The sequence below is a fragment of the Chinchilla lanigera genome, unplaced genomic scaffold, assembly GCF_000276665.1.
Source record: "Chinchilla lanigera isolate Chin_1 unplaced genomic scaffold, ChiLan1.0 scaffold00081, whole genome shotgun sequence".
NCBI classification, from domain to species: Eukaryota; Metazoa; Chordata; class Mammalia; order Rodentia; family Chinchillidae; genus Chinchilla; species Chinchilla lanigera.
In genome coordinates, this window is record NW_004955482.1 from 2414334 (window position 1) to 2437313 (window position 22980).

A 22980-nucleotide genomic window follows, 5' to 3' on the forward strand; every position below is an offset into this window, starting at 1 on the left:
GGGGAGGAAGGGGAGGAGGAGGGAGGGGCAGTGATTGTGATCCTTAAGGACTGTAGGGGCTGGGGATTTAGCTCAGCGGCAAAAGCGCCTGCCTGACAAGCACAAGGTCGTGAGTTCAGTTCCTGGTACCGGAGAAAAACCAAAAAAAAAAAAAAGGACTGTAGATGTGGACTAAGAAAAACAAAAATTATGAAAAGCAGCCACAGCAAACGTCTGGGAGAAGGGAGGGTCGCAGAGGGTGACAGCCAACGACTCGCCTTACCATCGCGAGGGGGACGATGCCCACCAGGTCCTTCTGGCTGATGAAGATCTCGGACACGGCGACGTCGGAGCTGCCCCTCCGCGGGTACTCCACCTGCCACGCGATGGGCTGCGTCCCCGACAGGCTGCTGAAGCTGGAGATTTCGAAGTTCATCTGCACCACCTCGCTGAACAAACCGCTGCTTCTGGAAGACGCCATGGGAAAGGGCGTTGAGCTGACCCCGCTCAGAAAGACGCTGGACCACAGCCAACCCGCACTGCCAGCCCGAGGGGCTCCTCTCGGTGAGCTGCAGGCTGCAGACCACCTGGGACCATCGCCACCTGCCAGCTGGGGAGCAGCAGCTGGGTCGCAGCTCCCACAAGTTAGGGATCTGGGCAGGGTCTTAACACTGCATGTTAACCATGTGGGCCTCACGAGGCCCTCGGGTGAGTTTATGTCACCTCCCTGCTCCTCCTCCTCCTGCTCCTCCCCCTCTATTTTTTTCCTTTCTTCTTGTACTGGGGACTGAACCCATGGCTTTTTCACTGAGCTACATCCCCGGCTCCTTTTTTGCTTTTTAAGTTTTTAATTTTTATGTTTTGAGATAGAGTCTTGCTAAGTTGCTAAATTGTCTGGGTTGGGCTTGGACTTGCAGTTCTCCTGCCTCAGCCTCCCAGCGTACTAGGATTACCAGCATGCACCACCGCGCCCAGCTTTACTAGCTCTTCTGACAGTGCCTTCGTCCAATTTCTGATACAGCATGCACCTGGCCGACCGATCTTTGAACTATGAGGACCCATTCTCTGCTCAACTTCACAGGGGTTGGCAGATGCTACATGTGACCCTGTTAGCTGCTCTCCTCTCCTTGGGGGGCTGAGGCGTGTGCACCCCATCCCCAGCCTTCCACGCAGCTAGATGCAGGCTGGCCACAGAGGTGGGGGTGGGCCAGGGGGTGTGAGGCAGCCACTGTGAAGAGTTTGGGGAGATTCCTAGCGAGATGAGTACCCTAGTTGTTGGTGGCAGCTGCCTGTGGATCAGGCCCTTGTACCAGGCAACTGGCGTGTGTGTGTATGTGTGGGGCGGCTCCCCAGCACCTTCCGCAGAGGCTCAGCGCTTCTCACACCCACCCTGTCCCTGAGCACTGTCCCTGGCAGGAGGTTCCTACACCCGGTCCGGCAGCTGTCTCTGAGATTCTGTGTCACCTCCTGCCCTGCAAGGAGAGCTCTTCGCTCAGGACCCTTAGTGAGTGGGGCCCAGTCTCAGACCAACCCCACACAGCCCAGGGCTCCTGGACCCAGGTTCGGCAAGCTCAGCCCTGTGGACTTTGGGAATGAGGGATGACCCAGACTTTACAGCTTTTCGATGAAGAAATGAAGCCCCAGGAAGGAACAGTGGCTGCTCGTGGCCTCCCAGCTCGTGAGGGGAGAGCTGCCCGAGGCGGAGCACCTGCACGCTCAGAGCAAAGGCCCGCACAGCACCCATCGCGAGGCCCCGCGAGAGCACGCGGACAGCGCGCCGTGCCCTCTGGCTCGGCCCAGCAGCCCCTGTTTCAGGAAGTCACATTTTATCAGGGCACAGCCCTGTCTGCTCATTTGCATTTTTTCTGCGGCTGCTTTTGTGGTCCAGAGCGTGAGTAATTGTACCAGGCAGCGTGTCGCCTGCAAGTCCTAGGATCCTCTCCGGACCTGTGTGGGCAAAGTCACTGGCATTTGCTGGGCAGAGAGCAGGAGGCAGCCGGCCTGGTACAGCTGTCAGGACAACGGATGGGAAATGAGACAGACGGTGCTGTTGACCTGAGGCTGGGTTTGGAAGGTGGGCCAGGGTCCCAGGAGCCTCAAGGGCCCGGGTGAGACCCCCGGGGTGCTCCTCTGTGCCTCTGCCGAAGACCACTGTGCGCAGTGGGTCTCTGGCCGGCCCCATCTCTGGCTGGCTTCTCCTAGGAAGGCTACCTGTTCCCAGGCAAAGCGAAGCAGGTTTCTCAGGCTTAAAAACAGCCTCCTATGTGCTGGTACCGGCGTGGACAGTGGAGTGGAGTCCTGCCTTTGCTGGGTGATCACCAGCCAGGGCGCCTCCGCAGTCTTGGGGCTTTCTCAGGAGCAGGCACATATTCACCACACAGCTCCGGCATGCTTGTGGGCGGGGCGGGAATAACCCAGCCCAGGGGCACGAAGCTTTCTTGGGTGTTCTCTGAGCCTGAGGTGGGGGACCAGAGGACCATGGCTTCTGAGACACCCCATATCTTCCTGGGAGGGGAAACGGAGGCAAGGTCTGGACTGTCCAGCCGTGGGCTGCAGATCGTGAGAGTGAATTTCTGATCTTGGGAGGTGAGGGATGGTCCTAGAGAATCTGGGGTTTCTTATAATACCCCTGGATTTTTAAATATAAAGCTCTTGACCTTTGGGGCATGGTGTAGCTTAAGGCATGTTCTGCAGCTCTCCTGCCCCTGGCAGCTCCTCCTGCCTCTCTAAGATGCTTCCTCTAATCCTCTGGGGGGCTCTTCACACAATCTGTGACCCTGAGGAGGATGCTGCCTGTGCTAAAGAAGACATGGCATGGTCCCCACCACCCAAACAGTCTGAGGGGTGCAGCAGCGATAAATGGGGGCTGGGGTCCCCCCCCACCACCCTGCACCCTCACCACAGAAGAGCAGCTCTGGTCTGAGAGGCTCAAGGCCCCCAGGAGGGGTTACCAAGCATTGAGGAGAAAGGGAGGTGTGAAGGGAAGGCTGGGAAGAGGCCGGGAGAGGAAGGCCGAGGAGGAAGGGAGGGGGAGGAGAGAATTTAGAAATCCAAGCTCACACGAATGCTCCCCATGTGGGGAGCTTTCAAACAGCCTGTGACAGCCTGTGTCTGGATGAGCCCCGAAGCCTCACACATGCATAGGTGGGGCTCTTGAGGGCTGGCTGGATCTAGGGTGTGTGACGCTGCTGATAGAGCAAGAGAGACTGCATTTTCTTTTTTAACTCCATATTAAGAGCAGTCACTTAAGTTCACTTAAACTGTAGTTGACCCCACCCTTCACCCTGCGCCTTGGTTAGTTATCGACCCACTTAAAGGAGCGCAGTCATAAAGTGGGAACAGAACAAACAGGACGGATTGGGAATTGGGCTAAAAGTTAGCCCACAGTGGTCATCTGGCATCCAGCTGTCTGACAGCTTCTGGGAGAAGTAAACTTTGTGATAATTGTGTGACATTCTTGTGAGATTCCAAAAAATGAGGTAATGGCTACGATGGAAACCTAATATGTACTTAAATTGAAGATGAGACCCAGACTGGGTGGACACCTTCTCTGGCTCCTGGTTAGAGACTGTCTGTCAGCCGGCTCAATAAAGCTTTGTTTGTCCCTGCCTTTTTGGTCTCTTGTGAGTGCCTCTCTTGTTGAACTCACTTGCCGCATCACTGGGATTCAGGGTGTGTGGTACTAACTCAGTCTGTGGACTAGAATTAGCAGAGCTCTGGGTGTGGATAGTGGGAAGCCCCACCCTGTGTGTGGGTGGCAGCAACCAGAAGGCGTGTAGCCTGCATGGGCTCACTGCTTGCTGCTTCCTGACTGCCCTGCCATGGACTGCTTCTCCCTGGCAAGGCCCCTCTGCTATGCTGCCCTGCCTCAGAGCCAGCCAGTTATGAACTGAAACCTCTATGAACTCTGAGCAGAAATAAACCTTTCCTCTTTTAATTTGTAGGTGTCAGGTATTTTGTCCCAGCAATGAGAAAAGTAAGACAGACTCCTTGAGGTCAAATCCTGGCCTCCTCAACTACTGGCTGGATCAGTGTGAGCAACTCTGCCCCCTTTTTCCTATTTACTAAACCTTCCCAATTCATAGCATGAATGCAAGGGTTAAATGAGTGAACACATCAGAGGCACCTAGAACAGCGTCTGTCACCAGCAGTCATCAACAAATATTAGCTTTTCTTGTGCTCTGGAAGGCTGGATGAGATTCCCCAGCATGACAGCGAATGGCTGCAGGGTTGGCTGGTAAATCCCCCTCAAGGACATGCCATCTGCCATCTGCTGGGAGCGGGACACATTCGGATCTGTGCACCTCACATTTCCCCTGATCCCGTCTGCCAGACAGTGTCCTCAAGCAGACACGGCTGGCGGATGAGGACCAAGCAAAGGAGGAATCTGTGTTCCATTCTGTCTGTGGCCAGCATCCCCCGCCTCCCCACAGACCAAATGTTTGAAAAAATTTCGCCTCAAGGAGTAATAATTTAAATGCTTAAGGGACTCCAGAGAGCACCCGAGACCCACACTTGCTGAAGTCAAGAGTGTGGATTTATTGCAGTAACTCTTGAAAGAAATTTTCAAAATTTGCTTCACAAAAGCTCTCGCTGAAAAGAAAAATAGGTTCCCACAATAAAGTCTGGAACCTTATGTACAAATCCTTTGTCTCCTGGACTCTGTCTGGTAGGAGAATGGAGCTTAGGGCTGCGCTGAACAGCTGAAAAGGACTTTAACATCCCCCTCCCCAGCCCCTCTCTGGGAGAGATTTTTAGTGCCAGAATCCTCAGCCACGGCGGACAGCTCATCGCCTGCTGAAATGAGAGACACAGGGAATGAACTTCATAATAGGGAAGCGGCTCCCAGGGACCGGAGTGGTTTGACCCCGGCTTTGCTTTGTTCTTCCCACCTCGCGTGATTTTCACCTCCCGGGCTCAGCCTTCCGCGCGGTCTCCACCCCGAGCCCGTGGAGCTCTCCACGGTGCTGAATCGCATCGCCTTGCTCTGCAAATTGCAGCTGACAGAAAACTAACCAAGAAGAGAACTGAACAAATGCCCCAGAATCACCAGGAGGAGCGGACAAAAGGAAACAGAAAATAGCCAGGAGGCTACAATGCTAGCGCCTCAGACAAAAGCAGCTGTAGGGGAGCAGTGTCCCCACGCCAAGGCACACATCCCCCTGTCCTTGATTCTTGCACCAGCAACTTCTCCCCTCCCCTGCCAGCCAATACGGAGGGCAACGAGGGAGGACCTGGCTGTTTCTGGTGGGAGTCTTTCCTGCTGTTCCCTCCTCTCTGAAACCAGCACTCAGGACAGATTCGGGCCCAGGACCCTGCGGGGCAGTAGGAGGAGCGAGGTTCAGGGAGGCTGCCCTGTTTCCAGCGCACTTTGGATTGGGCTATGAGTCCGGATTTAAAAGATCAACATTTGACTTCTCTTTCCCTGACCCTAAAGGCTGACATTCTCTAGGAACAGGTGGGAGATGAGCAAGTGAGCAGAAAGAGCCCTCTGCTGACGGCATATCGATGCCGACGGCTCGGCAGTAATCCAAGTGTGTGCGTGAGCGTGCCGCACAGCAGGGGCAAAGCCAGCTGCATACTGTGGCACCTGGGAGCTTGCCAGGAGGATGAGCAATGCCTGGTTACTCGCCACCAACGGTCAGTGTTCAGAGGTGATGAGGAGACACAGGGGTTTCCAAGCTTCGGTGATGCTAGAGTGTGGCGTGGCCTAGCGTCACTGCTGCACACAGCAGGCTTTCTCTTCACTCCTAGGGTCTGCACAGAGACAGAACTGGGTGGATGTTCCAGCCAGGGCTCTGGAAGCAGACACACTAAGGTCCGAACTATGGCTTTGCTACTCAGTGGAGGGTGACCTGGGACACCTGAGTTAACCACCCCTTTACCTTCCAACCTTGCTGACACACTGAGGTCGGCTGAGGGCTTTATGCAAGTACAGCCTCCAGGTCCCCGCTGCTTTCCACAGTCTGTGGTGGAACCAGACACTGACAGTCTAAAGCCCACTTCCAGTTTGCCCTGCAAATACTTGCTGTCAGAGCTCGTGGTCGTAGCGTTTTCCCGGGATAACACACAGACACAGTTCTAATCTTACTCACAAAGCATGGCACAACATAACTTGCCTTTACTATTATTTTCACATCGCCCTACTATATCAGGAATCTTTGGGAGCACAAGACATCATCCTGTTTATAGCACTCTGTGTTTAGTAGTGGTATTTCCCTTTACAAAATACAGTCATTCTGGATTGCTGAAAATTAAACGAATGCTGGCAGCCAGGCGCCCTTCCCCTCGTCTGTTTCCCTTCATCAGCGCCCCTGTGCCACTATCATAACAGCCTCTGACTCCCAGGAGACCCGTGGCCCACTGCTGAGGAGTCTCAGGATTTAACCATCCTTGGCCTTGCTGTGCCCATCAAGAGGCGGCACCCAGAGTCCATGCTACTCTATGACTCGCCTTGGCCCACAGAACGTTGTGGGGTGAGGCTGTGAGACTTCTGAGGCTTTGGGGTAATGTGGGTGCTGCCTTTCTCTCCAGGGGTGATCACTACTCTGAGACAGCATGGCACACTGATGCCCAGGGTTTCATGGAGCGGAGGCCCCATCACCCATGGCAAGCAATTGCACTGGGCCATTGTCGCTCCAGATGAGAAGCAGCAGGTAGCTCAGGACCACTTGTTCTGCAGCAGGACATGGTGCTCTGGCCACCACAATTCCTTCGCTTGCTTCCTAAGGGTGCTCTGTCCTTTGGCAGCAGGATACGGTGGAGGTGGGACAGGAGCAGCTTGGGATCAGGGGCAGAGAAGAGCCAAGGAGAACCCTGACTCTGCAGCCCCAAGGCCCGAATGGCACAGAGCCCCGTGGTGTTGGCCCAGGTCCAGAGAAGCCTTCTGAAGCTGGCTGAGGGAGGGTGGGAGCCACAGTGGACACACAGCATCCAGAGTGTCAGTGCTGGACAATGCCACACCGAGTGCTAGGAGGAACGAGACGTCCTGAAAAGTGAGCCACAAGAGACAGAATACCCGAGGGCCACGTGTCACTCACAGCCCAATGCCAGCTTGACCTTTGTCCTGGGCTGAGCCTGGAGAGAGGCTGGAAGAGCCACATGAGGCAAAGCCATGGCGTCGCACCCACAGATGCCTTAGCAAACCCAGAAGGAACCGGGTTGGGCTTGCTGCCTGTGGGTACAGTGGGGTGTGAGGGCCACCAGGAGCCCTGACACTTGCAGACTGGGAATTGCATGAACTGTCTGCAAACCAGAGAGTGTAGCTAGGAAACATACCCCAGTGAAGCACGGTTTAACAAGAGCTCATTAGTAACCATCTGAGCATGGGATCCATAGTATTTTCATCTCCCAAGTCCTGGCACAGGGGCTCCCCTCCTCTGCTGTGTTCCCAGTCTCTTTTACCATTTCCCCCCAGTCATTCTGCTCTGGCCCTTTGCATGCCTTAAATACCCACTGCAGCTGCCAGGCTCATCCCTCTGCACACCCCGCTGGCCCCTGCTCACTCGGGCTGGACATCGCCCCCTGCTGCCCAGGCCTCACCTGGCTGCCTCAGTTACACGACCACATGACACTTGAAACATTTACCAGAGGGATCCAAAATAGGATGAATGTTTCAATTTTAGAAAAGCAAAGTAAAGGAACATTTTCACGAATCCTTCTCAAAATAATCCCCTTGCTTCAGACATGCTCATCCCACCATTCTTGCCACTTCCTGCAGCAGCTCTGGAGTCCTCTTCCCGAGGGTCTTTAGTTGCGCTGTTGTCGCTGCCTTGCTGTCCTTAACCGATACAAAATGATTCCCTTTCATGGTCATTTTGATCTTGGGGAAGAGCCAGAAGTCACATGGTGCCAGATCTGGTGACCAAGATGGATAAGAACACAGCGTCTTGTTTTTCTGGGTCTCCCTTTGTGTTGGATGGCAGTGGCATTCACTGAGTTTTTGATCGCAGCATGTGAGGACACTTAGGACCGAGGACTCCGCAACAGCTGCAGAAAGTGGCCGGAGCGATGGGATAAGTGAGGAGGAGGATTTTGAGGGGGATTCATGGCAAAATGTCGTTTACTGTGACCCGGGATGTTAACTTAAGCACTCTCCACACACTGGGATCACCCCTTGTTGTGACTCAGCACCAGCCTCCTCTTGCTCAAGTGTGAGCTCCGCAGCAGCGGGGCCCTGCGCCCTTCCGTCACCTCCATGTGTCACACCGCAGTGACCCACACGAGGCGCTCAGCAAACATTTGTCGAAGGAGTGAAGAGTGGGTGATTTCCCGGAGCTGAGCCCTCTGATATTCACACTTTCCTTTCCTTCCACTAGTCAGGTTAATATTAATTCCTGCCCAGGAGGGGAGTCAGAATCTCTGGCTTGTGGGAAAGGCAGGCAGGCGCACCCTGCGAAGCTATCAACTTTTCCAGAAGGGTTGAACCCATTCCAAGAGCAAAGCCCAAAGCAGAACCTGCTGGAGACTTTCCAGTGAAGGCGTGCTCCGAGTCCACCACTAAAACTTCACGTTTTCCAAATATCACTGGAGACACAGGCTGGATGCGCTCCAGAGCCCACTGTTGAATTTTATGCCGGCTAAGCTCTACTAAATACATAATGAGGAGGCTGAATTAACTATGCAAAAGTGTAATTTACAGTTAATGTTTGTAATTGATGAGTTGCTGCTCTCTGCGTTGCACTAACTGCCAAGACGGAAAGGCCCTAAAGAGGATACGGAAAGTTTTACTTTGGAAACAGAGGCTTCCTCTACCCAGCATCCCACCCGGGCATACACCACCCACCCGTCAGGCGCTTCCAGGGTACAGGGCTGCACCTGGTGTAGGGAGGTGCACAGGGGAATCGCTGTGGTCCTGGAGGACCTGGGGCTGCCCCAAGGGGTTCCACGACACCTGCTGTCTAGGGGGATATAGATCACCACGTCTTGAGACTTCCCTGCTATTGTCCCTGAGCCCCCTCCTTAGGCACCCAGCTGCAGTGACATTTTCTAAGCAGGCCGGTATCCACTAGTGTGGAGGAGCTGTCTGGGTCTTGCTGTGCCACTTCCTGTTGTAACTGGGGTGCACATCGTACTCATCCTGGACCTGCACCTGGTTATAAAGTCTGCAACCCCCACTGCATGAGTGAGGAGCTTGGTGAGCTCTAGAAGGCCACTATCCCCACTCCTCCCAGACTCAAGGGCTCTGCGGTGGCCTGGGGAAGCTCTTCTTTTCAGTACAGCTCCCGCAGGCACCCCACAGGCAAGCAGAGTAGAAGGAGCTGTGTTCTTGTCTTTTTCAGGGGACAAACTCAAACGCAGGGGTCTCAATCCTGCACAAGCCAGCGGCTGTAAGACGGGGGCCTCACGTGGGTGGAAATGGCCTGGCAGGTCATGCACCTTGTGACCCCTGCCCTGGACATCCTGGTGCTGGAGGTGGCCCGACTGCCAGCACCGCAGAAGAGTTCAGGTTCTGGGTGCTGTTTCTGCTCTGCTCTGAGCCAGAGCCAGTACCAGGAATTCTGCAGAGGGGATTCGATTTCAGACTCCGAAATGCTGGTGGGAAAATGGGGCGTGAGGTGCCAGACTGCTCAAACTGAGCTGCAAGCATCGTCATCTTCTCAGTGGGGCCAGTGGCACCATCACCCTCGAGCCTGACCAGGGAGTGTCGTGGTGGGCAGCTCCTTTCCACATGAGCCACTCCACGCACCACCCACTCACGCCCTTTTGCTCGTCCTGCTGGTGCAGCCTCCAACTGAGCTGGGATCTGCTTGCTCCTGTCTGTCTTCCCTGTGGCCTGTTTACCCAAGCCCTTTTCCTCTCCCTCCTAGAACTGTGGCTGCCTGTCATCCCACACTCCACTCTTGTCACTAAGATCTGTTCTCTGTCCAGGATCTGGAGAAGTCTTCCGGTACCATCCAACTCCTAGGTAATTTTCATTCTTAACAGTTTCCTGACTTCCTAGAATACCACCCTGGGTCCTCCCCTGGTTCCTGGGGGGCATCTCCCCCTCCCATTCCATCCTCTGCCTCCTGCACCCTGTCACTCTGCCACACTGGGGCTCTTGCATGCTCTACCAACATAACACACTCACCTGGACTTTGTATCTGCTGTCCCTCTGGTTGCTGTTTGCACAGCTGGCTCTATCTTGTCACTGTCACCTTCAAACACCTAAACACCCAAATAGACACCTGCCCATGCCCCAGCTCCTGAAACTCCCCATGGATAGATTGCCATGGTCTCACTGAGCCCTGTGGCAGATCCCAAGGGGTATTCCTTAATAGGAGAACCTTTATCTTGGTTGCTGTGGTGCCCTGGGGTTCAGCAGATGCTTGGGACTGGAGGAGATGACTATTCTGGAATTAGTTACAAGAATGTGTCTAGTTCTTTCATTGCAGCCTCTAGCTTCATTTTCCTGGGGCTGCTGTGTGCTCACCAGCTAGCTCTCCTGCAAACACACCTCTGGTTCCTTTCCTGCAACACTGACAGGTGTCATCACAGAAAGGCACATCCGAGTGGCTCCACAGATACTGTGGAGGCAGAGGTAAGCAGAAGGAGGGTCGGGAGAGGAAAACTCCGCTCTGGGGAGGGTTACTGAAATGCCCAGCACAGTACATCTTGAAGAACCTGCTGCTTGTCATTGCTCAACAGGAAGTCAAATGCTGCTCAGTAGGAAGTCAAATGCTGCTCAACAGGAAGTCAAATGCTGCTCAACAGGAAGTCAAGTGCTGCTCAACAGGAAGTCAAGTGCTGCTCAACAGGAAGTCAAGTGTTATTCAACAGGAAGTCAAGTGCTGCTCAACAGGAAGTTAAATGATGCTCAACAGGAAGTTAAATGCTGCCAGAGTGGAGAGTAGCCTAGCATGGCCTTATAGATCTGCAGTTGATTCCCAGAGGTCCCTTGGCATCCCAAAGATAGGCACAGGCCAAATGTCCTTGCCACGCTATCCCTCTCTCAAATCACCTGAGTGTGTTTGCACCATTTAGCATCTCCAGTTCAGGAAAGGCCATTGTGAAGTGCCTTGAAATCATCCCTGACAGAAAATGGATGAGCCGAAGAGAACTGGCTCCATGCTGGAGAGCAGAGCCTTCCATCATCCTGATAGCTTGACTACAAGATGACAAAGCCCAGGACTGAATGAATGCCAGTGCTCAGATTTGAGTGGTGTGTCCCAGTCTGATGGGGCTGTCACGCTATGTGTAGGGGGAGGGCAGATGCTTCAGCCTCTCCTTCCCTTCTCCCAGGACCCAGCATGCAGGCACAGCGCTGGAGGAGATTGGGTGGGGATGCAGACCTGGGATAGAGATTTCTCTTTACAGAACTTCCCAGCATCATGTGCTGGAGCTGCACAGCCACATGGCAGATTTCCTCAGAGGGACTGCCTTCTCCTATGACCTGTAGTTGGATGGGAAGATCTCCATGGCTACAGTGTGGTGTGATGGAGACCACTACAAAGCAGCTCTGAGCAGGACTTAAATTAACCAATTGGCTTTCTGTGTTTACTTGTGAGTCACTGGTCCCTACTGAGGCCTGTAATGGTGGGTGAAGCCATGACACCTCAAAGGACAAGACAAGGCCACAGCTAAGGACACCTGGCTCCAACTTCTATTAACTAGATAAAGACTGTAGCTGCAGGCATCTCACTCTTGGGTGGAAACTTTCCTGGGGATAACATAGTTCTCTTAAATTAACATAATGTCTTATGCTAATTTGGAGAAGCCCTTGAACAGACTTCCAAGGTCCTTGGATGGTCCTCCATTCAAGGCAGAGTCCCGCATTTCTTCAGTATTCCCAGCCTTGTTTTGATAACTAAATAAATACAGGCCCCCAGGGAAGGTCTTTGTCTTAACCCCGGAGAATCTTGAGTTCTGTGAGAGGGTTTTGATCCTCCTGGAGCCCAAAATTCAAACCACTTGACTCTTTTATTTAAGCCTTCTCCATTCACTTGTTTGGGAGATTGCAGACCTGATCAGTCTGTAATAACTAAGGGATAATAGTAACCCGATGCAGGTGGCTGGCCTTTCTGGGTCCTCGTCAACGAGTGTTGCAGAGAAGGAAAGGAGGAAATGGCCAGGTGCAGTCATGGCCACAGCTGACCCACCCACCTGGAGGGTGGCCATGGAGACTGTCACCTTGTCTTCTGGCTGCCTCAGCCCCTGCTCACTCCTGAGCCTGTCCCTGGGCCTCAGATGTCCCTGTGATCTGCTGTCTCTTCACTTCCTGCACTGCTTTTGGCTTAATTTAGCTGGATTTAGTTTTGGTGGCCTTACAACCAGCAATACTGACAAATACACTTGTTTGGCCCTTACTCCTGCACTGTCCCGGCCTCAGTTTCCCCTTTTGTGAGAGGTGGATGAAGGACACCAGGTAGCCTCAGAGCTATGCTTTCACTCTCTGGGTGATGACAGCATTTCTCTCATGCCTGACATCAGCACTGCGGGAAACCGAAGCCTGGGGAAGGCAGCTTCCAAAGACATCCCTGCTTTCCTCTGTCGCCCTCGGCCACCTCTGCACAGTTCCCCGTGTTCTAACACCAAGGCCACCTGGCTTCAGAGGTGGCAGGTGGCACTAAGAAATGTCACCACTGTGAGCCATGACTGGGAACAACAAGGGAACGAAATACCAGGAAGAAATTCAGGGGATAGAAAAATAAGTGCAGGATCACAGCGATCTTTCGGCACTGTACCCCGGGGAGCGGTGTTGTCCTCCTACCCGCTCTGGCCACTTCATCCCCTCTGCACCTGTGAAGGATGCACCTGCTGATAGCAGGACGTGTGTCTGGAGCATCTGCAAGGGAGGCTCAGGGGCATCCTTCAGATGCAAAGCACGGAGGAAGCGGAGCTGCTTCGCTGAGGCCATCCGAGGGGACCTCCAATTTAGAAAAAGCCATTCTTAGGTGTCTTGCAAGCAGCCCAAATAGAGTAAAGATGCTGAAATGAACTGCATCCTTAGAGAAATCAGTTTAAAGGCTGTGATTTCATCTCTGAGCAGACTCCGTTTAGGGGACTCTCGGGCTGAGGGCTGCGGGGAATTGACTAATACTGTGTTCACGCTGGAAATGGAAACCTCGTCCTGCTGAAAAATGGTCCAGGCCCCAGAGCCCTCCTGGAGGTGAAGTGCCACAAAGCAACTGTGACAGCTGCGCTTTCCCGTCCCTCGGTCCCAGCCCTGCTTGGGGGGAACGCGGGCTACGAAGTCCCTCACTCACCGTCCTTGCACCCCGCCCCACAACAAGCAACCGCTCCGGAAATATCTACCCCGCACCTGCAGGTTTGGAGGAGCTGGAGGGTGGGCAGGCATGCAAAGAACCTGTTCCTCATGGAGCTTTTACTCCTGTATCTACGTGGGGAGGAGGCGGGGAGACCCCGAGCAAAGGACAAAGGCTGCAGGGGCAGTAGCTGGAGGTGGAGCCCAGGAGGTGTGACTGACAGAACCGCACCGGCCCCACCCTGGGCAGATGGGGGTTTGCAGACACTGCACGGCCCGAAGGCTCTGACGCTGTTCCTCTCCTGGTTGGAGGGCTTTGTCTGCTGGCTTCCCTAGCTGCGGGCTCAGAATAAGCCTTATGTTAGGGGTGCAGAAAGGAGCCAGTATCCTGCCTAGCCATGATCCTCCCTGCCGCAGGGAGGGCTCCGGGACTCACTGTGCTGTCCTTACGGGCCATTGGCTGCTGCTGTCCTTGTCACATCATGTTGCAGCCAGCAGGACCATGGGCTCCTAAGGCACCAGCCAGCACGTGCCACGCTGGTTCTGGGAGAGGGGCACGGGAAAGGTGGGCAGAAGCGCTGGGGCCGGCACCGGGGAGGACGCACAGTGTGCACTGGCGCCGTGCACGTCGCCGGTCTTGTCTGCATGGCTGGGAGCTGGTGGGCTCAGCGGGCTGGCGACGCGCCAGTCGGTCCTCACGCACAGATTCTGCAGGGACCGCCACCCACTGAGCCACCCTTACTTTCCTCTGGCTGTGCAGGAGCAGAGTCTGCCTCCCGCAAGAGACTCAGCTTGTAAAACAGGACCAAACCCCTGTCCACCTGGTTCATGCATCAGGGGCAACGCGGAGAGTTGGGCCCCTGCACGAACTGTGCAGTGCTGGGAAAGGTCTCTACCCGGGGTCTGCAGGAGGGCAGCGGGGCCGTGTCCCTGGAAGACCTCCCCGGAAAGCCCGGAGACTGGTCCCAGCTCTGCGGACGGCAGATCTCTCCAAAGGGGGGGGCAGGTGGGGGAGGAAAGTGGGGGAGGGCAGCACAGGAAGAGAGAAAATGGAGAGGAGGAGGGGAGAAAAGGGCGACAGGAGGATAGAGAGACGGAAAGAGAGAGAGAAAAACAGGAGGAGGGAGGAGACAGGAGCGGGGAGACGAGGAGGGGAAGAGAAGGAAGAAGAGGGAAACGAGCAAGTGAAGATGGAAGACGATCTGAAGGAGGAGCGGGCCGGCAGAGAGAGCAGACAGGGCGCGGCCCTCGGGACCGCCAGGCCCGGGTGCCTTCCGTGTGTCCAGTGCGCAGGCAGTGCTGCGAGAGGACCCGGTCCCCACAGCCGGGAGCAGCGCCTCACCCAGACAGGCCGGCTCCGACGCGACAAGGACAGCAGCAGCCAGGCCCTTGGTGGCCAATGGCCCGTAAGGAAAGCACAGCGAGTCCCGGAGCCCTCCCTGCGGGGACCCCAGAGCTCAGCCGTCTGTCCTGCCCTGCCCTGGGGCGGGCGTGCCCAGTGCGGCTGCCCTGACGGGTGATCCCTCAGCCTCAGCTGGCCATTTCCAGGGGTGACAGGGAGCTCGGTACTTCCTGAGGAAGCTAATTCCATTTGTGAGAAGCCTGATGTCAGCAGATTTCTCTCGATATTGAGTGAAAATTTGCTGTAGCTTACAGCCCTGGCCAGGTCAGCTGCTGGAGACCACAAAGAGCTTTCTTATTTCCCTCTTCCATCCCTTCTCTCCCTCCTCCCTCCCTCCCTCCCTTCTTCCCTTCCTTCCTTCTTTCTTCCCTGCCTTCCTTCCTTCCTTCCTTCCTTCCTTCCTTCCTTCCCTTCCTCCTTCCCTCCCTCCCTTTCTCTTTTCTTCCTTCCACTTTTTCACTCATGGAACACATATTTCTGTGCACATACTGTGAGGGCTATGGCAGGGTGTGTGATGAGTCTGAAATGCTCAACGTGGGATATTCCGTCCCATCCCACCCCAGTCCACAGGAATCCCACACTTAGCTGCCTGAGGTCCCAGGGCATTGGACGTGGGAGCCAGAGAGGGTCCCAGGCACTACTTAGTAAGGAGCAGCACCCAGGGTCCGTGTGCACCACGTGTAGAAGCGGTGCTGGGAAGATGACCTGCAGCAGGTATGGCCTAGGAGCAGCTACCAGCTGCTCAGGCCTTAGCTCTTCTGGAGAGGCCGAGGATCTGGATTTTAGCTAAGTCTTGGAATTGAACAGAGTCCTTTATGGACTAAACCAGAACAAGATAGAGCAGGCTGGGTGGAGATGAAGATGGTGCTGTCACTCTGGGAAAGATTACTTCACCCTTCAAAAGGTCAAAGACATAGTTACGACCTGTCCAGAAATGCCAGGTGTATGCTCTCCGGCTCACACGCTTCTTGGGCTGGGCATGGCCTCGGGGGCAGGATGCCTAATACGCGCGTGCAGGACCCTGGGTTCCCTCCTCACACCACAAAAGCAAAACCCAGCAAACTGCTTCCACTTCAGGTCCTCTAGGGCTGCGCGTGGCAGCGCTTTTCAGCACCAGTAGCTTCCATGCGCAAGGAGTTCCGATGGAGTGACACATGGTTTATGTGAGCAAGGGGTCTTGGTCGTTTAGGGGAGCAGGTAGTGACACGTGGATGAGGCTCAGTTAAAAAGCCAGGCGCCAAAGGCTGTATCCGGGACGACCCCAGGGCTGAGGCTGGGCCCGGGATCGGGTTGGAACTGGGCTCTGGAGCCGCCTGCTTCCTGTTTTGCGGGAAGCACCTCCTCACCATAGCCGCACAAGTCCAAGGGACTCCGCCACCCTTGGGGGCACAGCACTCTGCCCTCTGAGGACAGCACTCAGGCCAGTCACGAGGATCCACCCTCATGACACACTCGTAGTGGCAACGGCCCACCTCCTAATGCCAGCACCCTGTGATCAGACTTCAACACAGGAATTTGGGGGACACATTCGGTCCACTGCACTGGGGCGAGGATAGGGCCCCATAACTCGTGATGATCACCATGAAAGCCCTCCGGTGACTGGCTGAATGAATGAACATGGGCAGATCTCTCTGTATGACGTTTTTGGGGGACTTCAAAGCCATGCATTAGCCTTCATTTGAGTTTTAATTTTTGATTCTGTAGGTATATGGATCATTTCCTCATCGACCTTTGGTTTAAGACCCCAAACTTCAGACTCGGAACACTCACCATGTTCAGTCAAATTAGGGGATGGCGTGCTCTGTGATTTACTTTGGGTCCCCTCTGTAAATGGTGTCGCATCTTTCTTAAGTGTACATGAATTTATTTCACAGAGAATTTCACACCAATACATCAAGTCAGACACGAGACTCAGCCTGCACGAGGCGTGCCCGGGGACGAGCGTTAGATTTGTAGCTGGAGGGAGCTCATCAGAAAGCCTGGCAGACAGCAGATGGGCTCGCATGTGCTCTGGGCTTTGATGGATTTAGTGCCGTTGTGTACCCCACTCAAATAAAGCCGTCTGCATGTCTGAGCCCCTAGTTCATGAGATGCAATCCTCACCCCAAGGTGATGAGCTCAGAAGGGGGCTTCTAGGGGTGGATGGGTTGTGAAAGTAGAGACCCCAGGAAACCGCTCACTGTCCTTTCAGAGAGGTTGGGAGGAAGATGCCCTCTGCCCATGAGGAAGGAGTCCTCGCTGGGCACAGGGTGGGCTGCCACCTTGACCTTGACCTTGACCTTGACCTTGACCTTGGACTTGCAGCCTCACAACCCTAAGTGACGGATCCATTTTGTTCTGCTAAGCCTCTCAGCGTCCGGCACTTTGAGAGCAGTCCCGAAAGGACTGAGGCATCATCTCCCATTGTTCTTTGGGTGGTGAGGCTCTCGTGGTTAATTTTGGGCAACACCAGTTGCCAGCACAAGGACCACAAGGGCACAGTCTCTGAACAAAGTCACGGATGACCTGTCCCCACCAAAGACCTGACAACCTGTCCCCACTGAAGACCTGATGACCCATCCCCACTGATGACCTGACAACCTGTCCCCACAGATGACCTGTCCCCCCCATGACCTGTCCCCACCTATGACCTGTCCCCACCAATGACCTGTCCCCACTGAGGACCCGTCTCCAGCCCGATGAGTTCTCCCTGCATCCTCCCCTTCCTTCCTGACCCAGAGTCTGCCAGCACACGGTGAGGCGTTGAGCCATAGTCAGCTCTGGTCCCCTGGCCCTTGGTTCTCTGCCTCCCTGCTGCCCATGGCCTCTGCACCCCAGGAGGCGCTGTGGTCAGGGCTCCCTAACACCAAGCCTGGGCCAGGCCTGTGCAAGGCCTGCAGGTCTTGGCCCAGGCGCATCTGCAGGGCGGCCGGTTATGGGTGAGGGATGTGAGGAGAGGCAAGCCACAGACCAGGGGTGCGGCCATGGGTGCCCCTGTTCCATTTGGGATCGCAGGGCTCGCAAGTTTTACCGAAGAGCGAGACATCTCCCGTTAGCTCAGTGCCTGTTTTGTTTGCTGTGACTTCTTTCCACAGAAGGCTGGCTGTCTTTTCCTGAGAGTCGGGGAAACGTGGTAGCTGCTGAGGATAAGCCTCACATGTCATTAGGAGTATTTACGTAAAGGTGGCCGTTTGGTGGTTTTATTTGCTTATGTAATAGTGGAAGAACACATGCCCAAATCCCTCTGCCCCTGCAGCTAATAATCTTTTTAACTGTAACAGAGCAGAATTCTAGTCTCCCAGAGTAGGTCACAGATTGCTAAATATATCTTTCTAATATATATTGCATAAGGATGAAAAACACAGTATATTAATATAAATATATACTCTAAGTTACATGTAAGCATGCAGTAGGTATTTATTATATACTGCTACAGTGAGCCTCCTGAGCCACTGCAATTACTTAGCATTTCTTGACATTTAAAAAAAGACATCTTCAAAATGTATCCCATGTACACAGTCACAAAAACGTCGGATATTACCCCTAAGAGCAGTGTGCAGATCGAGTTTCTCTCCATTCTCAGTGTTTAATTTCCCAGCTCCCCTCCCAGGGTGAAGCCTTTCAGAGATCTGCTGTGAATCTGCAAGTACATCCTCCTGCTTTACTCCTTTCTGAAAAAAAATGTGTATTCTACCGGCTGCAGTAGAACACACATCACACGCACATTTCCATCTCAACCGTGAGCAAGCATCAGACTCCGCCGGGTGCTGACCCCTCTCAAGCGGCAGCAGGACGCGCTCCTGTTCTGTTCTTGCTTCCTACTTCCCGGTGTTCTCCAGGTCAGCAGACCCGGATACAGCTCACTTCATGGCTCTCTCTGTCCTGCATAAAGGGGGGCGGCCAGTACCCATCTGACCCACCGCGCACAGCCTGTTGTGGGCAGTGTGTGATCAGTGTGTAGTGTGGCCTGTGTCCCTACGAGGCAACCTGCCAGGCCAAAGGTCTGGGGGTTTCAACATTCAGTCCAGAGTTGCCACCAAATTACAGACCCAAAAGCAGTATCCTAAACTATGCCCCTTGGCGTCAAAAACACAAAGTCCAAAGACCTGGGCACGGCTGGGCGTGGTGACATTTGCCTGTAATCCCAGCCTGTGGGCAGCTGAGGCAGCATCAGCGTCAGGAAGGGAGAGACCTGGAAGCAAACACTGTTTGTCGTTGCTGAGGAGGAGGGGGACAGCTGACTTTGGTGGCATTGAAGCATGGCTTCCTGGAAGAGGTGGCTTTTATCTGGGCCTTGAAAGCTACTGCAACCGCCAAGCAGAAAGTTCCAGGAAGTTCCCAGTTCATTCTCAGAGGTTTTGTGTCTCCAAGGAATGCGTCTTTATGTTGGTAAGGGCGGGAGATTTCCTGAAAACCTGCTTGAGTGCGGGAGGCTGAGAACCCAAGGGAGGCAGGAGCTATTTCTCACACCAGCACCCCGAGGTCCTTGGCATGACCCAGCAGTCCCCATCAGTGTGGAGTTAAGGACCAACCAGGACCCGCATCCGCCCAGTGTAAAATCCCGCGTGTGCCCACAGCTGTCTTCTTCAGTGGTGGAGTGTAGCCAGCAGACACTCTTTTGCACTCAGGGGGCAAAACTTCCTTTCTCAGTGTTCAGCTCAAAATTCTTTTTGTTGTGAAGCTGTTATTTATTTTTTCCTTAAAGTTTTTTTCTGCTCAATTCTCTGCATTACGGAAACCCAACATCTCATCTTCAAAACACTTCTCCCAGTCTATTGCTTGCTATTTTATGTTTGAAAACCTCTTATACATGTGTTGTGCTGTGTGCCAGCCCAGGAGCTCATCTCAGGACACGGGGAACTTCTATCCCCTGAACCACAAGCTCAAAAGTGACAGAGTTAGGGACGGAGATGAGAAGTGCTCACGGTATACACAGATTTGGGTCCCTGTTTTCCTACTGACGAACTTTGTGTTGTTTTCCTTATTTTCTCATCAGTGGCTTGACAGTGAGTCCCGCTGTGGCTTTTCCTGTGTTGCCTGGCAGAGCCACTACGCGCAGAGATTCCCGGTTAATTGCTCCCCAGGGTGCCTGCACAACGTGCCGTCCACACACGGGGCACAAGGGCCTCGGCTTCTCCCGCCCCCCACAGCCCGTGCCAGCACCAAAGGCTTGAGTCGTTGACCAGTCCAGGGGACGGGAAGCTGTGTCTCCCTGCTCTGATGTGCACTTGCAAGCTCACCGTCGCACAGGCTTCTGGGAAACTCTCACTTCCTGCCGAGGAGGTGGTGAGGACTCCCAGTCTCCTCCGTCACCCCAGCGCAGGCACACGTCTACCCCGCCTGGGGCCCCACTGCTGTAACTCCTGCCCGCCCCAGGCCCGGCTCCCAGCCTCCCGCACGGTCAGGAACAGCATCTGCTAGGGCTGTGAGGTTGGGGTTTCATGCTGGAGCCCGGCAGCGCCCCGCGCCCCTCTGCATGCCTGCCACCCAACCAGCCTTTCCTCAATGGCGGCCAGCCACACTCCGTCCATCACCCCGATTCATCTCTTCAGGGAACGTGAATGAAACACCCGCTTCCTCCATCTCCTCAGAACTTCGCTCCTTTATGGCTGGGCGCCGTGCGGATCGCCTGAGCCCTCCCCTTGAGCTAACGCAATAAAAGAGGAGATGAGAGTGGGGAAAATCGGCCTCAGCTGCCTGGCTCTGAAATGCTCTCCCGCTGGGTCTCACTGAGTCCCCGTGTCCTGGCAGGTCATTAGCATGGCAAACTTTGCATTTAAAGACTGGAGGAGGTTCCTGCTGCAGGAGTCGGGGCCTTTGTAGCTGCTGTGATGAGAATCGATCCTCTTCAAAGTGTAGTCAAAGGAGCTTGGGAATATCGCTAAGCCCATCGAGGCCGCGTGCCGGCTACACCAGGGGAGAGGAGTGCGTTTCTGCTTGCACCGACGGAGGCGGAGTCCTCGAGGGGCCTGGCCACCCACACATGCTCCACACCTGCCCGTGGCCAGCTGTGTTCTGAGCTCCCTGGGATCTGCAAAGTGAGCTTTCTCTTGTGAGTGCGCACTTTAAAAGGAAAGAAAGGAAAACGGTTCTGGCAATGAGACGCCAACCCAGCCAGTAGAGTGCGAGCTCCCTGCAGCCAGCCGTGCCCACAGAGAGGATGCGCCTCCTTTGCGTCTGTCCAGTGCTGCTGGGGACTTTGCTCTGACTCTCCCGGGCCCCCAAATCACCCTCCCCCGCGGCGCCCTGGGTATCTGCAGGGCCAGAGGCTGGATGGGGTGCGCCGGGGGCTTCAGGCCGGGGACAGTTTTGGTTGTCATGCTGGGGTGAACTGCTGTGAAACCCTGCAAACACACGGCTGTCCCCAGGGATTCGTGGCCCTGGGCTGCAGTGGCTGGCGGTGGAAGTCGAGTGGGAACGTGAACGCCCACCAACGTGGGGGGTCTCGGGGAAGAGGGCCGTAAGCTGGACAGTGGGAGGCAAGCAGCTTTCCTCATCACCCACCACCCCTCACTACAGCCCTAAACCACCTCTGAGCTCACGAGTCCCGATAACCCTTCCCTTCTTTGGCTGATTTATCCCAGGCATTTTGTCACAGCTGGAGAGCTCACCGGCACAGGGAAGGGCAGCACTGCTCAGCTGAGTGGAGTGGCAAATGCCTGTTGTTCCTGGGTCTGGGAGGCTGAGGCAGGAGGCTCACAAGTTCAAGCTCAACCAGGGCAACTTTGTGAGTTCCTGTCTCACAACAATAACAAATAGAAATGTCTGGGGATGTAGCTCAGTGCCACGGCCAGTATCGTGTAAAAAAAAAAAAGAGGCTCGCTCAGACTTTCCTGTTGATGCGGATCTGCAGCCGTTGGAGGTGGACCTTGAATGTCAGGTGCACACCCGCTGCCTGAGGACCTGTCCCCTCCATGGGGTGTCACGTAGGATGCGGTCTCAGTGAGCTGCTCGGCCCAGGGCGGGAGGTGGGGGCTTGCAGCGTGCCTGGCTTTGAGGCATGACCTATATTCTAACTCAAATGCATCCTTCTGCTCACACAAAGAGAACCGAGACATGGGCCCCATGGGGCACTTGGGAGGAGGGAGGGTGCTTTTAGGGGCGCTCAGCTCCATTGCTGGGAGAGCAGCAGCCGCGGGCTGAGCGCTTAATTGCGTTTATTTTTACGGCTGCCTCTATTTATGGCCAGTGACGCTGGCTTTGCATGTCCATCACGACAAGAAGTTTCTTCATAAGTAAATTCACTAAGAAACAGAAGAACCAGCTGACCTTAGCACACAGTGCTGAATCTCGGACACAAGTACCAGTGACCTGTGGCCGTGGCGAGCATGATGGGGACATTTGTCACTCGAAGCCACAGGGGAGCCTCCACCCAGGACAGCGGCCCTGGACGCCTGTTCACAAAGCCAGACACCTGGCTGACGGGGAGAGAGGAGGGAGACTGATCGCACACTCCAAGGGGGCAGAGAGGCCATGATTCCCCTCGCCATCCCAAAATGGGGTCGTAAAATTTTCAAGCGATCAACAACCACTTCAGGAGAGCAGGGCTGGAGCATGAGCCAGGTTAGAAAGAACAGCGGGCATCAGAGGCCTGGCGCAGCGCAGCCTCCTATGGGCATTTCAAAGGGGACCGCTCCCAAGGATTGGGGACAGGGATTCACACAGGTACAGTGCCCAAACTGTGACTCCCGGACCTGGTCCTAGCCTGAGACCAGTGCACCCCCAGTTTCTTTTCTGTAGGAAGGAGGCAGGAAGCCCTGGCGCTCCCCACATAGTCCGTGTGGCCCAGCCATGCCACGGAGGTTGCCCTGCCCAGGCCAGAGAGACAAACGAGGCTGTGCTTCCTCCCATCTGGGGAGAAGCAGGTCCCCGCTTCCTCAGCCTCTGCTTCATGGTCCACAGATGTGTCTGCCTGATAGATTCTCCTTTGATGGTTGTGACCTTTCATAGCTTCCCTCACTGTGGTTACTAACCCACATGGCTGGCACATGCTCACTTTATATCCGTAAGAGGGTCATGCTCTGGCTGTGATGTTACTTCTGAAAGCTGCCCTGAGGCACAGTAAAATGGCTTAGTTGGGGCAGTGCAGAGCCAGCCACGTTCAAGAAAGCCGCAGTGAGGAACTTCGTGGTGTATGGATGAGCGAATCCAGACAGACCTCCTGGGACCCGTGGGTCTTATTCCATTCCCAGTCCCTCTGCTGGGGATGGACTCACACTTCCTGGTCCCTCGGCTAGAGGTCCTGCCACAGAAGTCCACAAGGACACACGTGAAACAGGAGCATGAGGGCCCTAGAGAGTGCATCCTTGCCCAAGTTGGCCACGCTCTGTGTCTTAGTCACCTTCTTGTCTCAAGACACAATATCCATTGCCTGCGATGTAAAGGAGCAGAGGTTGATTTGGGTGCACATTTCAGTCCACAGTCTTCCAGCTCC

General features: G+C 54.8%; 1 protein-coding gene across 1 annotated transcript in view; it reads right to left on the reverse strand.

Moving 5' to 3' along the window:
• Window positions 1–22980, reverse strand: part of Tmem132c (transmembrane protein 132C) — a gene marked incomplete at its 5' end in the record, with an annotated part of 262619 nt that overhangs the window by 34793 nt on the left and 204846 nt on the right. Inside the window, 1 exon segment of the mRNA XM_013503741.1 lies at window positions 263–446. Coding sequence (XP_013359195.1) covers window positions 263–446 — 184 coding nt within the window.